The following is a 17,867-nucleotide window of genomic DNA, read 5'->3' on the forward strand; positions in this document are numbered from 1 at the left end:
TGTTCTAACAAGATATAACTATTTTCAGGATGTGTGACATTCCCATTAATGGCTGCTTGGAGATATTAACATCCCCATGGCCTTGCCTGATGGCCAGAAGTCATACTATTAGAAATATTTTACCGACCTTTTAAAAAAGATTTTATTTATTTATTTGACAGAGAAACAGAGATCTCAAGTAGGCAGAGAGGCAGGCAGAGAGAGAGGGGGAAGCAGGCTCCCCGCTGAGCAGAGAGCCTGATGTGGGGCTCCATCCCAGGACGCTGGGATCATGACCTGAGCCGAAGGCAGAGGCTTAACCCACTGGGCCACCCAGGTGCCCCTTACCAACTTTTATGGAGCCAATTCCCTCTGTGACTTGCTGGGACAACAAAAATAATCTGACACTTTCTTTCTTCCCAAAAGCTCCGTGAGTAGTGGAGTTTCCTAAGGAAAGTCGCCTAGATGGCAAAATGTCTGGAATCCAGAAAGAGACTATGTGGATTTTTAGGGGACAGATCTGCTGAGTGCTCGCTGTCTTGCTTACAAGCTTGCTTGCTTTCTTTTAAGGAAAATAGATTTAGTTTAATTACTTCTGTCTCGTTTTCAGAGACTCATCCTGCTGGTCTCCTCACTCAACCTCCACAGGATCCTATTTTTGAACATCAGGCTTCCTGCCAGACTTGACTTCAGCTGTAGCATGTTTGCTGCAGTTTTCTGGAAATACTTGTTAAAAAAGGACATGGGGTTTCCTGTAGATTAGTTCTGGATGAGAGCAGGAGGATTGTGCCGCAAGCCCAGACTCTCCGGCCACCACTCCTTCCTGCTCCGCCTCTTCCTTAAGCCCCGGAAGCCGGGACTGGAGATCTGCCGCGGTCTGTGGGTTTTGCTGTCCCTTTCTTGACAGACTCATTAACCAGAGACCGAAGCATCTGGCTTACCAGAAGACTGGACTGTGGAAAAATAAAAATGCCTCTTTATTTTCGGGCTGGAGGAAGGCATACGCTACTGGTTGGAAGGCGGCTGGTGTCTGTGACTTGAGGAAATTTCTGTAAGACCTTCTGGGGTCTCCAGGGATTGCTGTTTATGCAGCCCTATTACACCTGTGTCGCAAGGCTTCAGAGAAGCCTCTGGAAGGCACCAGAGAGACCAGAAACAACATAGAGACCAGAATCAACATTGTGCCAGAAGACCAAGAATCAGCATAGGAAGCCACGTGTCCCCTTCCCTTCACTGGTCACTCTCCCCAAAAGACCCTCAAGACCACAATTCAGATGTGCGATTAAAAAGATTCTTCCCGAATGCCATGCTCTATTATTTGATGTTTTGTTCAGTGGGATCCGTGTACATCATTTTGCTTACATCAATGTAAAGCACAATTGCCGTTGTCCCGAGTACAGATTAACCTTTCAATCAGTCAGCAAATATATACCCTATCACTGCCTCCCCCAGAATCAAAGAAGAAAAAATCAGAAAACCAGAGAAGCAGAAAAAATCCTCAACACTTGAACGTCCTATAAGGAAGAAGAGATGTTATTTATTAAATCGCATGTTTAATATGTAGATTGCTGAAAGTTACATAGTAATCTGGAACTGATGTGAAAAGTAGAGAGCCAAACGATGTAGTTATCTTGTCTCTGTGAAATGTGAGACAATAAATGTATCATGCACGATGAACGACTCATGGGCCAATATGCAAATAAAATTGTGAAAGAGTCTAACTAAAGGTTACACTAATTTTGCAAGAACTTGGGCAGTAAACTTGGGATTGAGGGACACACTGCTTTTTAAAGTTTCTCTCATATACTGTTGATAACACCTCTGCTTGTCTTATGCCAATCACTAGGCTGGGTATCATGGGACAGTGGTTACCAGCCCTGTGTCAGAGTCGGAATCTACAATTTGTGGGGCGCCTGGGTGGCTCAGTGGGTTAAAGCCTCTGCCTTCGGCTCAGGTCATGATCCCAGGGTCCTGGAATCGAGCTCCGCCTCGGGCTCTCTGCTCAGTGGGGAGCCTGCTTCCCCCTCTCTCTCTGCCTGCCTCTCTGCCTACTTGTGATCTGTCAAATAAATAAATAAAATCTTAAAAAAAAAAAAATCTACATCTTGTGAAAGCTTCCCAGGGAATTCTGACAGTTGTCAGCTTCTATGGCTCTCACAGATACAGAAGAGTAAGACACTGTTGCTCACTTGAACAGTTTATAATCTAGTCGGGAAACGATAGTTACCCACACAAATAGAGGGCATTTGATATGAGTATCATATGTGAATATCACGGTGGTTCATTAAATGGAAAAGGTCGGTTTGAGTCCAGAATTAAGGAGACTGAACGGACACTGTTCAGCAACGAGGGAGAGGTGGGTATTCTAAGCGGACAGGGTATATCAGCAAAGGAGCAGACAGGACTGTGTGTAGGAGGAGTGAAGTGTGGAGGAGCCCGACGTCATGGAGACCTCATGTGAGGTGCCAGGTTACAACGCAGCAGATCTATTGAGACAAACCATGTTTAGGACAGAAGCTTGGAGCATGCCTGGGTCGCTCAACCCATAAAGCATCTGCCTACCGCTCAGGTCATGATCCCAGGGTCCTGGGGTTGAGTCCCTTATCAGGCTCCTTGCTCAGCGGGGAGCCTGCTTCTCCCTCTGCTAGTCTCTCTCTCTCTCTCTCTCTGGCAAATAAATAAATAAAATCTTTTTTTTTTTTTTAAAGACAGAAACTTGGAGGAATGCAGATTCAAGGAATCTCAGACAGTTATAATAATGCTCAGGTTTCTCAGGTTTTCTATCAATAGCAAAATAAGATCTGATTTTTAAATTATTATGTTATGGTAGTCACCATACAGTACATCATTAGTTTTTGATGTAGCGTTCCATGATTCACTGTTTTTGTAAAACACCCAGTGCTCCATGCAATATGTGCCCTCCTTAATATCCATCACCTGGCCAGCCAATCCCCCACACCCCTCCCCTCTAAAACCCTCAGTTTGTTTCTTGGAATCCACAGACTCTCGTGGTTCATCTCCCCCTACGATCCCCCCCTTCATTTTTCCCTGCCTTTTAATGTCCTCCATGCTATTCTTTATGTTTCACAAATAGGTGAAGCCATATGATAATTGCCTTTCTCTGCTTGACTTATTTCACTCAGCATAATTTCCTACAGTTCCGTCCAGGTTGATGGAAAAGTTGGGTATTCATCCTTTCTGATGGCTGAGTGATATTCCATTGTGCATATAGGGACCACATCATCTTTATCCATTCGTCTGATGAAGGGCATCTCGGCTCCTTCCACAGTTTGGCGACCGTGGCCATTGCTGCTATGAACACTGGGGTACAGGTGGCCCTTCTTTTCACTACATCTGTATCTTCGGGGTAAATACCCAGTAGTGCAATTGCTTAAGGCAGTGTGAAAGAGCCAGATCCTCCAAGAAACCCCAAGGGCCCCTGAGGCAGGAAAACCCCAGTCAGAGTAATACAGGTGTGCTCCGTGCTCCGGCTGCTAGGAATCAGAGCCCTCACAGTATCTTTCTCTCGTCCCAACAGGTGTCTCAGGAAAAGATTATCACCCTCTTTTTTTTTTTTTTTAATAAATGTTTATTTATTTATTTGACAGACAGAGATCACAAGGAGGCAGAGAGGCAGGCAGAGAAAGGGAGTGGAGGAAGCAGGCCCCCCTGCTGAACAGAGAGCCCTTGCGCAGATGTCAAAACTGAGCTCTGAAGACGTCGCGCCCCTCCCCACGCCGGCACAGCTAGTAAGAGGGACCGCGTCCGCCCTGCTGCCTCCGTGGTCAAGGCCGAACTGCGCAGGGGTGGCAACCGGTGAGCGGTCCAGGCCCCAGACCCGTTCTGGGCCGTTACGGACCCGTGTACTCACCGCCTTGCTTCCTCACTGGAATGACGGTGGTTCGGGGCCCCTAACGCGGCACTGCCCTTCCCCCAGATCCCAGGGAAACTGAGGCAGTAGAGGGCATGGGGTGAGGGTCTGGCAAACGTCACCTTGGCCCTGGCCGTTCGCGGCGGTGGTGAGGGAGGAGCCGCCGCCCTGGGGGCCCAGCAGGTGCGGGCGCGGGCACAGTTTGCGCCTCGCGAGTCCGCGGAGCCCTGCCCGTCTCCACCTGCCCCCGCGCGCCGGCTCCGCCCCGACCCCGCGTCCCGGGGGCGCCGCGCCTGGCCAAGCCCGCTCCCGGGAGGGCGCTCGCCGGGAGGACCGCCCCCCCCGCCGCAGCCCCGGCCCCGCGCCAGCCCACGGCGGGAGGAAGGACACCGCCTCCCGCAGCCGCCCGGAGTGCGCGCGCGCCCGGCCGCGTCCCGGAGCAGCGCAGCCATGGCCCCGCGCGGCCCGCGCCTCGGCGTCCTGGGCGTCCTGGTGGTCCTGGGCGCCTGCTGCGGGGCGGCGGCCGCGCGGCTGCGGCAGTTCTACGTGGCGGCCCGGGGCGTGGACTGGAGCTACCGGCCCGAGACCGCCGAGCCCAGGTGAGGCGCGGGCGGGCCGCGGGGGGTCGGCGATCGCGCGGGCACGTGCCTCCCGCAGCTCCGCGGCTTGAAACAAAACAAACAAACAAACAAACAAAACAGAAAACCCCCAACAACTCATGGCTCATTTTTAACCAAAATCGCTGTTTTGCTTCCGACCGTAGAGTGACCGGCGGCTCCGCGCGGCCGAAGGGTTGGTTGATGGGGGTTTGTCGCTGGGGTCGTGGCCTTGATCTGCGCGTTGGTTCGGAAGCTCCAGGCACGACTCCCTCGCGAGCCCCCTGCAGAGCCCCTTCCCGGGTCCGAGGCGCCCGGGACTTTACGGACCCCGGGCCGGAGCCGTGACCGGGTCCCCCGCAGCCTCCGACAGCTGGAGACGCGCGCACCGTCCTCGCCGTGGGCTGTTCGGTGGCACCGGCCCAGCGGCCGTGGTTTCCGATTCTTGGGCTTCCCAGCGCCCACCGGGCCGTAGACATGCCGCATTTTTGGTTTTTCACCTTTTCTTCCACTTCGTGGGACTCTTCGCTTCTGTCACGTTCTCAGCCCCTGGGATCCGGTCTGCCCTTGCCAGTGTGGAAGGTCACTGTGTAAGTAAACGGTGGCTTAAGTAACAAAACTCTATTTCTGAACTACAAATTATTTTTCCTAATTGAAAGGCTAAAAACAAGACTTCCCAGAAATTAAACAAATTGTAGGACCTACTCACTATTTCCATTTGGTTATATTTTTATATTTTTTATTAGTAAACCTCTCAGTGTGACTCAGTTTTTTTTTTTAACGAAACATCACCATTTAAATGATTGTGAAAGACAAGTTCCTCTTTTATGATTACAAAACCAAAGCAATCTCCCAAGAAATAATGTCATATTTTAAGAGTCTGGTAGTGTATAACATGAAACCCCTTAAAGAATTACTTTGTAACTGCGTTGTTTTGGACAGTATTACATATTATCTGGGTCTTGTAACAATAAGAAATCTTTTTTTATTTTTTTAAAGATTTTATTTATTTATTGGAGATAGAGAGAACACAGCAGAGGGAGCAGCAGCAGGAGACGGAGAAGCAGGCTCTCCGCTGAGCAGGGAGCTGATGCGAGACTCGATCCCGGGACCCTGGGGTCATACCTGACCTGAGCTGAAGGCAGACACTTAACCCACTGAGCCACCCAGGTGCCCCCAAGAAATCCTTTTTTTTTTTTTTTTAATCATTTTAGGGCACCTGGGTGGCTCAGTGGGTTAAAGCCTCTGCCTTCCGCTCGGGTCATGATCCCAGAGTCCTGGGATCGAGCCCCTCATCAGGCTCTCTGCTTTGCGGGGAACCTGCTTCCTCCTCTCTCTCCGCCTGCCTCTCTGCCTACTTGTGATCTCTGTCAAATAAATAAATAAAATATTTTTAAAAAATCATTTTAAATATTGTCTTTTGAGTTGATGATTTAGATCATACCCATTACCCTTACAAAACTGCCAAAACCCCAAAGAAAATCATAGGCTTTCCAACATTAATTTCTCTTGCTCATGGCCAGACATTACCACGCTGGCTATCTTTGCTGGGATACTCCGTGCTTATGCTTGGGAGTTTGTCCTTTCTTCTGTAGTTAGCTCTGAAAAATAACAAGCAGAATATTGGAAGTAGAACCACCTAGAGCAAAAGCCTGACTCACACAGGGGCACTACAACAGGCACCATGACTGTTGATCTGATCCCCTTGCTCTATGGTTGAGTTTCCAGAATTCTGGTAAGAGTCATACTTCTGGTGTCAGTTATTGACCAAAACCATACAGTGACAACCTAGACCAACTGTCAAGATTTTTGAACTTCGAATCATGTCATTTTCCCCTGGTACTTTCTCATGAAAAATCTAACCTGTACGTGCAGCTGCTTAAACTAAGAACTTGTACTAAGTGTCCCGCAGCTACAGCAGAATGATCCTTTCCCTAAGGAGATTAACATAACCACCTGTTTTTTTGTCAAAGTGAATTTCAGCACAAAGCAAAGATCTTTCCTTTTACTTCATCTCATATTAGCAGGAGAATACCTTTAGAGGTGGGGTATATCTGTTATTCTTGTCTGAAGTCTGAAGTAATGTTTTTGGAAACTTCCCTAAGGAAACTTGTTCAGTCACTTACAGGTATGTGGTAACAGATGTTGAAGTAAAAACATATATATTGGGGCACCTGGGTGGCTCAGTGGTTAAAGCCTCTGCCTTCGGCTTAGGTCATGATCCCAGCGTCCTGGGATCGAGCCCCATATCAGGCTCTCTGCTCAGCAGGGAACCTGCTTCCCCCTACCCCAACTCTCTCTGCCTGCCTCTCTGCCTACTTGTGATCTCTGTCAAATAAATAAAATCTTTAAAAAAAGTGTGTGTGTGTGTGTGTATGTGTATGTGTATATATATATATATACACACACATATACATACATATATATGTATATATGTATATATGTGTATATATGTATGTATGTACATATACATACATATATATGTGTGTGTGTGTATATATATATATATTTCCCCCTGTATGTATATATATTTCCCTGCCTCCCTTTCTGTGAATTCTTTACCATGAATACAGTGGTTTTACCTCTTTGAGTCTTGGCTCTACCATTTATCCATTGTTTCTCCTCTGGACAAGAGACTTACATTTCCCAAGACTTGCCTTTTTCATTTGGTTTGTTTGTTTTCAGTATGAGTGCCCAGGGCTTTAACTCCATTAGTCATCTCCAACTTCTCAACTAGAAATAGGGTTCACCAAAACAATGGTTCTTTATACTGTTCCCCAGTAATTTAAATCTGTATATGATTCGTTAAAAAAATAGCCCATGTATTTATTCATAAAGGATTTGGTTATACTTTTAGTCATTTAAAATCTAAGCATAAAGTTTGGGTTCACACAATGATCTTGGGTTCTTTTCTTAGAAAATGGATTCTGAATAAGGATTAGTTAAGTCAGACTAAGTTGGGAAAGAATGGTTGCCACAACAAAATATTCTTGAAGAGATCAATAATTATTTTATTAACCCCACTTGTTACTCATATTTACAAAACCTTGGGTTTCTGAAATGCAATTAAAATACTATTTTTCCTACTACATATCTGAGGACATGAGAAATCCATTTGTTTTGTGATGTGAGATGTAGATGTCATATATGACTCTCAAATTAATTTCTATATTTGCTTTCTAGTTCGAATCCTTCCTTTAAGAAAATTGTCTACAGAGAGTATGAACCATATTTTCTGAAAGAAAAGCCACGATCCAAAACTTCAGGTAAGCCAGAAGTACACTCTTCAGTTTTAAAGATGAATCTCTATGAAAATTTGATATCTCTGGTTATGTAAAGTATCTGTTTGGTGACATTTTTAGAAATGAGTGCTTTTGTTGTTTTTAAGCAGTACGGGCTGCCTAAGTTGTGGGGGTAGGTGAAAATGAAGATGTGGGGCCTGGGATTCATGTTTTTGAGAATTTCAAAACAGTGTCAGCAAACCGTGAAGCCAGAGGGCGCTTCTTGCATGAGGGGCCGTGCTCACGAAGCCGGCTGTTTTTAACACGGATCAGAAAGCTAAACAAAACTTTTAAGAGTTTGAATTTTATTCACTTGTTGAACAAACTACTGTCGAGCACCGGCTACAGGCTGGGCATTGAAGAAGGCACTATGGACACTGCAGTGGACAAGGCAGAACCACATCCTGCCTTCCTGGAGCTGACCGTCCAGTTCATGGAGCGCAGCTGAACCCTGGCAAATGATCTGTTGCTTCCGGCCGGCTCCCTACACTCATTCAGAGGAACCATACGTGGCTGGTTCTCTTGCATCTGTTTTTCCCATCTCTTCTCCTGTTGTTGTTGTTGTTATTGTTGTTTAAGATTTTATTTATTCATTTGACAGAGAGAGAGAGGGAGGGAACACAAGCAGAGGGAGTGGGAGAGGGAGAAGCAGGCTTCCTGCTGAGCAGGGAGCCCGATGCGGGGCTCGATCCCAGGACCCCGGGATCATGACCTGAGCCGACGCTCAATGACTGAGCCACCCGGGCGCCCCTCTTCTCCTGTTTTATTTAGTGTGAGGTATACAACAGCTGTTGTTTTCAAAGAAAAATCTCTTCTTTTTCCTCATCTTTTCTTTCTTTTTTTTTTTCTGAAGATTGTGTTTGTTTATTTGAGAAACAGAGAGAGAGCATGAGCGGGGGAGGGCGAGGGAAGAGAGCAGAGGAAGCAGGAGCAGCAGACTCTCGGCTGAACCCAAAGCCTCCTGGAGCCTGATATGAGGCTCAGTGTGGGGCTTGGTCCCAAGACCCTGAGATCAGGACTGAACTCAGGTCAGACGCTTACCAGTTGGAGCCACCCCAACACCCCTTTCCTCATCTCCCCTTCAGTCAAAGAAAGTGGGTTGAATGTGTTTTGGGGTTCTTAAATATGATACCATATTTCACAGGAATGGGAGAGGCCATAAAGAGAGAACTTCCTCCCTTGGGTCGCCTGGTCAGTAATTCGCTCGTCCTTCCGTACTAACCAAGTGAAGACTGGTCAGCTTTCCCGGACTCATCCTTCTACCTCTCTGTGCAAACTGTTTAGTCCTGCTGCCTCTGATCTCCCTTTGTCCTCAGTCTTCCTTGGCTAGACCCTTCCCTTCAGCCAAAACTCAACAACAGTAAAACAAAACACAACTATGTTCAGGCCCACCCCTTCCTAGAACAAAACCTCCCCCCCCCGACTGCCTGCCTTTCCCTCAGGGCCGTTTTCCTGCATGAGCCCTCCGCTCCATTCTCCGTAATACTGTTTCCTCCCTGACCCTCTCTAACATAAGTCCGCTAAAACGACTCTCAGAAAACGGCACCCGTGATTCTGAGATGCCAGAACCAACGGTTTCTTTCCCGTTCTTTTCCCGCTCGACATTACGAGGACACTTAGTGATCCGCTCGACATTACGAGGACACTTAGTGATCCGCTCTTGAAACTCTTTGCTGCTTCCCCCAGTGCCACTCCCTTTGGTGTATGGAGGTGAAGGAGAAAAACAGAAGCAGGAGGAACTTAGAGAAAACTGTTCCCTGAATCTTGGCTCCACATGTGAGGAGGGACAGGGAGGTTCTGGAAGGGAAGGAGGGGCTTAAGTGTATTTTGGACTTTTACAAACAAGAATACAGTGACTTGACATATCCAGTAGAAAAGGGGAGGGTAATCACATAGGAGGGAGAATAGTGGCCAGAGCCAGACTCAGAAGAAGTAGGACGTGATGTGATTCAAGAGTTGGGTGGACTCAGCTTGAGGAAGAAGAGGGATCACCTTCAGGGAGGACAGCAGGGCAACAGAAGACAGTAAGCTTACCACTAAAACCCAGTTTGTCATTGTGGGCGGGACGTTGAAGGATCTCCTGTCCTCTGTCAGAGTCTCTTCGTGTTCAGAGCTCTGGTTCCAAGCTTAGTACGTACAGCAGATACTGAAGAAATATTTAATTAAATTAAACTGTAGCTGAGCAAAGGGAAAACAAGCTGGGAAACACACTCACTAGGCCTGGAAAAAAGAGGAATCGGACAGGTGTTTAGAGTCTTACCTGTGTGGCTTTGCCAAGTTAACTGAATTTGAATGTCTGGGCCGTGTAAGCCACTGTGCCGAGAACCGTAAGTGTTAGAAAGGCCCGGGCCAGGCTGGAGACTATCTTCTGGGCAGGAGGGAGTCCTTGATAGTTTTTGGAGAGGAGAGTACGTGATGAGAACCCTTTGAGCTGGGGCGCCTGGGTGGTTCAGTAGGTTAAGCGGCCGCCTCCTGCTCAGGTCATGATCCCGGGGTCCTGGGATCCCCCCCGCTGAGCAGGGAGCCTGCTTCGCCCTCTCCCTCTGCCTGCTGCTCCCCAGCCTTGTGCTCTAATATCAAATAAATTAGTAAAATCTTTTTTAAAAAATCCTTTGAGATTACTAGCTTTTGTAGAAATGTCCTGATTCAACCTCATTAATTAGAAGTAGACCTTGATCATTAATTTACGTTTAAACCCTGTGCACTTAAAACTTCACCTTTCTACCGACCCCTGTGTATCTCGTATCACCTTTGTTTTCCGTGAACTCTGAGGCATTTTAAGAGCATTTTAAAGCAGCTTCTTCCTGAACTCCCAAAGTTACTTAACTATGAATCCTTGAAAGGCAAGGGTAGTGTTTTGTTCATCTTTATGTCCATCTGTAGCTGATACAGTGCGGCAAGTCCAGGGTAAAGCCTCTGAAGCTCCGGGTTCAGACACTGCCTCTGACTCTGCGGCCTGCCCCATTCCCAGCCTGGTTCGGGGTCACTGGCACCTCTCCCCTATTTCCGGCTCTTGGCGGGTGTGATTCCAGCTGAACCCTGCACGAATGAGTCATGCGACGACTTCTACAGCATGAGCCCAGAAGGCGCTGTAATTGTGGGTGGGGGCGAGGCTGTAGGACTGGGGGTCGGAAGGGGTCCCTCCATCGAGGTTTGCAGCCTTGTGGACAAGTGCAGGGGCTCATTTTCGGGAATCCAGCCTGGGGCTTCGAAATGGCGAGTGTCAGCTCTGAGTGTTTTCAAGGAAGGGTATGAAACGTTTGCTCCTGAAGGGGTTCTGAACTAGCTGCAGCACTGGGCTTCTCTGTTTTCTGTAACTCATATGCACCCGAGCGCAGGGGATGGGATTAGCTGACTTCATGTTGTCCTTTTCAACTCCAAAGCCACATGAAATTGGGTACACGCTGTGCTACCTTCCTGGGACCGCAAGGTAGGCAGCCCCTTCCCCCACGTCACTGCTGGGTCCCAGGCCATCGGGCTGACGGAGGAGCTAACCAGCAGCTCAGGCAACACTCATGTGTTTGCCCACGTGAGGGAAGGTATTTGGTTTGCATTTATGAAAACATCCCTTTGTTTTGCCTTAATTCCAAGGAAACAGAAAGGGAGGCAAATAAATACTCCAGACCATTCATTGCAGCAAGAGGTCTTATTAGGTTAAATAACTAAGGAGACTTATCCCAGGACAGGCATTTGTAGCCCCGCGATGCCAGCAAACAAATCACCCAAACAAGGCGCCGTGGCAACAAATGCAGTGCACACTGTGACCACATGGCCAGCCCTCTTTTGGGCTCCCGGGCATCCCCGGCAGGTGGGAAGAGCCAATGGGGGCTTCTGTCAGGAGCTAGGACCGAGAGTAGCAGCCAGAAGAGAGAGAGAGCTCAGCTAGCCCCACCGGCTATGGTCAGGAGTCACAAATGGTGTAGACATTGGAACTATTCCAGGAGAGGGGGTGGTTCTGAACCTGCTCTGTGCAAGGTGGTAGAGAAGGCTTTGGTTCAAGAGTCCAGAGCCCTGAGTTCTAACCCCAGGGGCACCACCCGATGATTGACTGACCTTGAGCAAGCCATCCTCCCACCCCCACATCCCAGGCATTGTAAGTATCTCTAAATTGAAGATTGAACAGTGTGACCTCCACAGTCCTGTGCAGAGCGAACACAGAAGCAAACAACACGCTACAGGCACAAGATCAGCATAAACTCCAGCACTGGAAGTTTGCTGAAAGCAGTAAGAAAACTGCAGGTAGAAAGGTAGAAGTAGGGAAAGGGGGCTTCGGTCTCAGAGATCCTGTTTTCCCATGGCCAATAGGTAACAAATTGCCGCAAACTTCATAGCCCAGAACAACACAAATTTATTGTCTTGCAGTTCTTGAGGTCAGAAGTCCAAAATAAGTTTCACTGGGTTAAAATCAAGGCGCTGACAGAGCTCTCCGCCTCTGGGGGACAGTTATCTCCTTGCCTTTTCCCGTTACTAGAGGCAGTTCGTGGCCCCTTCCTCCGTCTTCAGATCCAGCAGGGCTGTGAACTCAGCTTCGCCTGCATCCCGTTTATAAGGATGCTGGATGACATTTCCCTCTGGGATTATAATCTCGGAAACTCTACCATTTCAGACTTCTTTTCGTCACACCTGCAGAACCCCACTGGCCACCCCACGTAGCGTATTCACAGGTCCCAGGAGTAAAGATGCAGACATCTGTGCTGGGCCCTTATCCTGCCTACCATACCTACCAAACAAAACCTCCCGCAGTGTCCTCATGTCAGAGAAGGGTACCCTCCTGCCCCCCCGCTCCCCAGTCAGAACATCACCAGCCATCCACAGCAACTCGGTCTCCCTCACCCTCCACCCGTATGCCATCCGTCAAGCCCTGACAGTTTCATCTTCTAATAGCCCTCTAGCATGTTCTCATCATCACCTTACACTGAGTCACCACGTCTCCCGCCTGGAGCCCTCTGTCTGTTCTCTCCGCATCCACTCTGAGTTCTCCCCAGCTCCTCCTCCACCAGTGCCCCCAGAGATTGAAGCCCCAAATCTGGTCCGTGTCTCGCCCCTGCTTAAAACTCTTTTTTGGCTTCCAGATACACTTAGAGGCAAGACTCTGAGACGTAGAAGGCTCTACGTGATGGGGCCTCTGATCGTGCCCTCAGCCTCACGTTCTGCCTCTCTCTCTTACCTGTTAAACTTTACCTTCACTGTGGCCATCTGTCAGTTTTCTGAATAGGCCAAGTTTTCTGGTGCCACAGGCCCTTTGCACATGCTCATCCCACTCCTTGAAATGTCCCTGCCCATGCCTTTGCCTCTTCACCTTTGGACTTCAGTCAGAGCATCGCTTCCTCAAGGAAGCATGTCCCAACCCTGAGTCCCTCCCTTTCTCAAGATTGGACAAGATCACTCTGTCAAACGCTCTTCAGCGTGAGCTGTGCTTTTCTCTCATAATACTTTCCACAGTTTGTAATCAAATGTTTGTGCGATGGTTTGTTAAAATCTGTCCTTCCTACTTTTTTGTAAGCTCTGTGAAGGCATCTATTTTAGTCACCATTACAATTGTGTAAGTGGGGGCCCAATTAACGTGACCCTCAGCCCTGCAAACAAATGCTGGTGACTGCTGCCCCTTTCTCCTCAAGCTCCCGCGGTCTCTGCTGGGGAGAAGCTAACCGCACAGGGTTTACAGGTGGCTGGGAAGTGACAGCAGTCAGCTCTTGTGGCAAGAGTCACAAACATTTAATTTGGGGAAATTCTTATTTACGATTCTGCCGAAGCCTGACTCAACTATCACCTCCTCCCCTGACCCCTCGGACAGAACTGGCCCTTCATCCTCGACTCCTACAGCACTTTGCCCACATCTCAGCGGTGGCTCCTACCGTCCGTCTGCCCCCAGACGAGCTTGCGAGCTCTTCGAGGACAGGGACAGGGTCTTGTTTATCCACGTGGCCGCAGGACTCAGCACACCTGTCATGTAGGACGTGAGACGTCAGGGTCACCCTTGGCTTCCCTCTGTCAGAGGCCACGTCAGCCCACCAGCAAATCCAGCCGGCTTTGCCTTCGGAATCTGGAACCCACCTCTTCTCCCCCCTCCCCGCCGCGCGTCACCCCCTCCCGCCGCGCGTGCGGCTTCTCTGTGCCGCCTGCTCCCACTCCCGGTCCCATCACTACGTGCACTCTTCTCCACACAGCAGCTGGGAGGTCCTTTTTTTTCCCCAGAATGAACCTTTAAAACCATGCCTGTCTGCCGCACAAAGCCCCAGCAATTTTCCATTTCGTCCAGAAGATAATCCAAACTCCTTACCAAAGCCCGTGAAGCCCCCCGTGACCCCCCCCCCCATCTGCTCGCGTGCCGCCTGCTCTCTTCCTTTCCGTTCTTTGGACGCATCAAGCTCACTCCTGCCTCAGGGACTCTGAACTCACCTCAGGACCAGCGTACCCTGTGACTTTCCCCCTCACTTTCTTGAGGTCTCTGAGATTCCCCCCTCAGGGAGATCTAATGGAGCCGGTCACCTTCCCTCAAATCACGCTGCACAACTGAAAGTGAACACCTTTCTTCTCTTGGCCAAAGACAGTAATCTGCAAGGAATGACAGGGGTCAGGATGCGGTAGACATGATCGGAACTATTCCTTCTCTCTCTTGACTTGCTTTGAGCCCACGCCAAACATTTCTACCTTCTTGTCCTGTCCTGACTGCATACAATGGCGAGACAAGGGGCCGGCAAACCCTTCTAGATGGAAGACAAGCAGGCCAGCCTCGGGGCCGGGGGGAGTGACAGCCATCATTCATGGGGTTCTGTGTCTCTCCGTGCTTAGCAGCTCTGTCTTTGGTGTTCCTGAACACAGACATATGATCAATCCTTGTTTCTGTAGGACTTCTTGGGCCTACTTTGTATGCCGAAGTTGGAGACATCATGAAAGTTCACTTTAAGAATAAGGCAGACAAGCCTGTAAGCATCCATCCTCAAGGAATTAAATACAGTAAATTCTCAGAAGGTAAGAGTAATTTAATATTCCTCTGACAGTGGAAAACGTACAACTCTAACACCGGTGTCAGACATTTAAAACCAGATTGTTAACCACGTGTTAGAGAAATCTCCTTGCCTTCAACGGGTGACTATGAAAGTCGTTGCCTTTGTAAGTCTCAGGGAGGAAAAGGAACAAAATCCGGAGTCCTCTGGACCTCAGGTGTTTACTAGGCTCTTGCTCTTTAACAGTCGGATGGGAAAATTGCCTAATCTTTCTGAATTCCAACATATTCATGTGTAAATGAGAACAGTAATACATGCACATTTCAAAGTGGGTTAAAGCAGGGGGCGTCCACAGACTTCTCTGTGAGAAGCCAGGTCTTAAGTACTTAAGTAAGTACAGTTGGCTTTGGGATCTCTGTTGTAACTGCTCAACTCTACCTTTCAATACAAACACTGTCACAAACAATGTGCAAGTGAATGAGTGTGACTGTGTCCCAATAAAACTTTACTTACAAAAACAGACAGCTGGCCGGGTGTAGCCCAAGAACCGTAGTTTGAAACAGTGGCGTTGGACTAATGTGACAGGGGTGGCCTGACACAGAAAGCACACTTCATAAGTGGTATTTGGTGGTGGCGGTGGCAGCAGAAGTCTTATCACAATTTTAGACAAAGTGAAATGATTAAGAACTTATGCTTTGAAGGCAGACGTACGTTCAAATTTCAGATGCGTCACCTCTGGTTCTATGAGCATAAACTCTCTGAGCTTTAGTCTTTTCATGTATAAAATGTGAACAGTTATACCCACCTCATAAGATTGCTTTGAAGATTAAAATGAGACTGTTCAGGTAGTGTCTGAAATATGATTCCTGGAACATGGGAAGCCCTCAGTAAATCACAATGATGATGATGATGACGATGGCAAAGGTCACAAAGGTGAAGGTGGCAGAAGTGACCACATCAGCCACGGGACAGTAAGTACTGTTGACGACCTCGCTCTGATTATTTCCATCACGATGATGTTCAGACCACAACAAGCACAGCGGAGTTCTCTTAGGAGCTGATATAAGAAAATTGTAGCCATACTGTACTAGGTATTAGTATAACAACACTTTCAAATAACTTCAGTCCTTTCATGACTCACAAACTTTCTTTCTCCCGTATGTTCCAGCCATCATACTTGAAGGGGGCAATTGAGTAGGAAAGTGGTTTACAGTGCAGGTTCTGGAGGTAGACTGCTCGGTGCAAATCCTGGCTTACACTTATTAGCTGTGTGACTTTTGAGAAGTTGCTTAACCTCTCTGTGCCTCATCTCTCTCTCTCATCTGTAAAATGAGACTAAGAATCATACTACCTCATATAGGTTTGTTGTCATGAAATCTCTGGATAAGGCCTAGCATATAAAGAACACTTGACAGATATTAGACGTGATGGTGAAGTTGATTTTTCAGTTAAAATGTATTCAAATTATGTTACATCTCGATTAAAATTTTTAAGTGTGTTCAGATAATTTCCTACTTATCTGGTAATTTGTGGATTACACAGTGTGCTTTACATTTATTATTTCTTGTGTAAATTAATAGTCGAGCTCATTCCAACGAACATATATAGGACTGATAATAGGTTAATGAACTACCCTTCCCAGGAGTATTTGCATCAGCCCTTAATCTTTGGCTTGAGGAAGAACAATGAGCATTAACTGAAATGTCAGACATCTTTAAGGGCCAATTTGGCAAGACTCTGAATGAGGTAGGATGTGCAGGAGTCTCTCCTATATACCTAAAATCATACAGTGGCATAACAAACAGCCATTTAACCTACTTATGAGGCTTCCGGGCAACTACATCGAGAATTCAGCAATGTCATGCCGGAGGGAAGAACCCCCAAATGTCCCATCCAGGTGCCATTTCAAATGTGGGAGGAGGTAAGGTTCATGGACTTTGTATTCTAGCTGGGCTGTTTGCATAGGGAACGGACCTTGCAACATTATCCCCCTTTCTTTACTGTTTATTTGTTCCTGCACTCCCCCCAGCCAGTCGTCTATGAGCAACTGTTTAAGATGCTCCCACCACTTCCACAGGTCACCTAATTGTTGCCCCTAGTTGCCTAAATCCGAGAAAGGTAAATACAGATTGGTGGGGAAAGTGAAATTTTATTTTGGAAACGAAAGACAAACTCCATCTGTTTAAGATCGAGTGCCTTGCATGGAAAAAGACAAGCCTTCTTCATTTTATTGTGCCCTCTGCTTTAAAATAAAGCATCTTCTTCTTGCCTGAATTCACCCTGGCCCACAGCCGTCCTCCATGGCTTGAACTATCTGGGGCGGTGTGAGAAATCAATTCGGCACATGCTGGGCCAGCTACGTGAGAGCCCAGACTCCTTTTTTGCAGACGTAGGTATCTGAGAAGTGGATGGTGGGAGATTGAGACAATATAATAGGCCTAAGGCAGGACTCAGTCCTTGTCCCTAGGGCTGCTTAATCTGACCAGTCAATGATCCAACTTTGACCACAATCCTACTTTTCTGGGAATTAATCCTTGAGCTCCAGCAAGCATTTGGAGACCTATTTTCATGAGTTAGAAGGGAAAGACAGCCATGGAAAGAATGCTGGCTTCAGAGCCAGAATGACCCGGCTTTAAATTTGGGCAATTTGGGGCAACTTTCTTTACCACTAACCTTTAGTTTTACATCTGTGACACAGGCATAGCAATTCCTCCTATCGAAAGGTTATGGCAGGGACCAGTCATAATATATGTCAAGTTCTGGGCACATGGTTGATGCATGACAGTGTTACCTGCTGTTGGTGTGGTTATTTCGTGGCTCGTCATCGTGACCGCATTAAAATTTGTTTTCAGTAGCTTAGATTAAAGGAAGTCCTTGGCCTTGGATAGTCCTCATCATTTTACTTCTACTTGAATGAAATAAAACTCTCTCTTAGAATTGAGATGTCAAAATGAACTAAAATTGAACAGCAAACCTCAGTTATCCAGAGCACAGAGGAATGAGTCATTTTGAATTATTATGTTTTCCAGATAGTTTGGAATTTACTTCTTAAATGTCTAAGATATTTTTTAAACACTTTGGATATATGTTATATTTCCTAGACTCTTTAAAACAGAAGATGAGAAGTAAAACTCTGATCTCTTTCTAAGCCATTATTTCTAATCTACTGTGAGATTGTACAGACACTCATGGA

General features: G+C 47.4%; 2 protein-coding genes across 3 annotated transcripts in view; both read left to right on the top strand.

The window, feature by feature from the left end:
* Window positions 1-1,698, top strand: part of SELP (selectin P) — a 43,763-nt gene extending 42,065 nt beyond the window's left edge. Inside the window, exon 16 of the mRNA XM_080824942.1 lies at window positions 590-1,698. The gene's annotated coding sequence lies outside the window, so the exon portion shown is untranslated. The remainder of the gene's footprint in view (window positions 1-589) is intronic.
* Window positions 1,699-3,951: 2,253 nt separating this feature from the next.
* F5 (coagulation factor V) overlaps window positions 3,952-17,867 on the top strand; it is a 71,235-nt gene continuing 57,319 nt past the window's right edge. Inside the window, exons 1-3 of one of the 2 annotated variants that reach the window (XM_080824944.1) lie at window positions 3,952-4,449; window positions 7,630-7,712; window positions 14,577-14,699. In XM_080824944.1, the coding sequence (XP_080681070.1) occupies window positions 4,301-4,449; window positions 7,630-7,712; window positions 14,577-14,699 (355 nt within the window). In that variant the 5' untranslated portion in view covers window positions 3,952-4,300. Of the gene's footprint in view, window positions 4,450-4,908; window positions 5,037-7,629; window positions 7,713-14,576; window positions 14,700-17,867 lie in introns of those variants that run through there. The other variant, XM_080824943.1, reaches the window with a different exon arrangement.

The sequence above is a fragment of the Martes martes genome (genome assembly GCF_963455335.1).
Source record: "Martes martes genome assembly, chromosome: 15".
Classification (NCBI taxonomy): Eukaryota; Metazoa; Chordata; class Mammalia; order Carnivora; family Mustelidae; genus Martes; species Martes martes.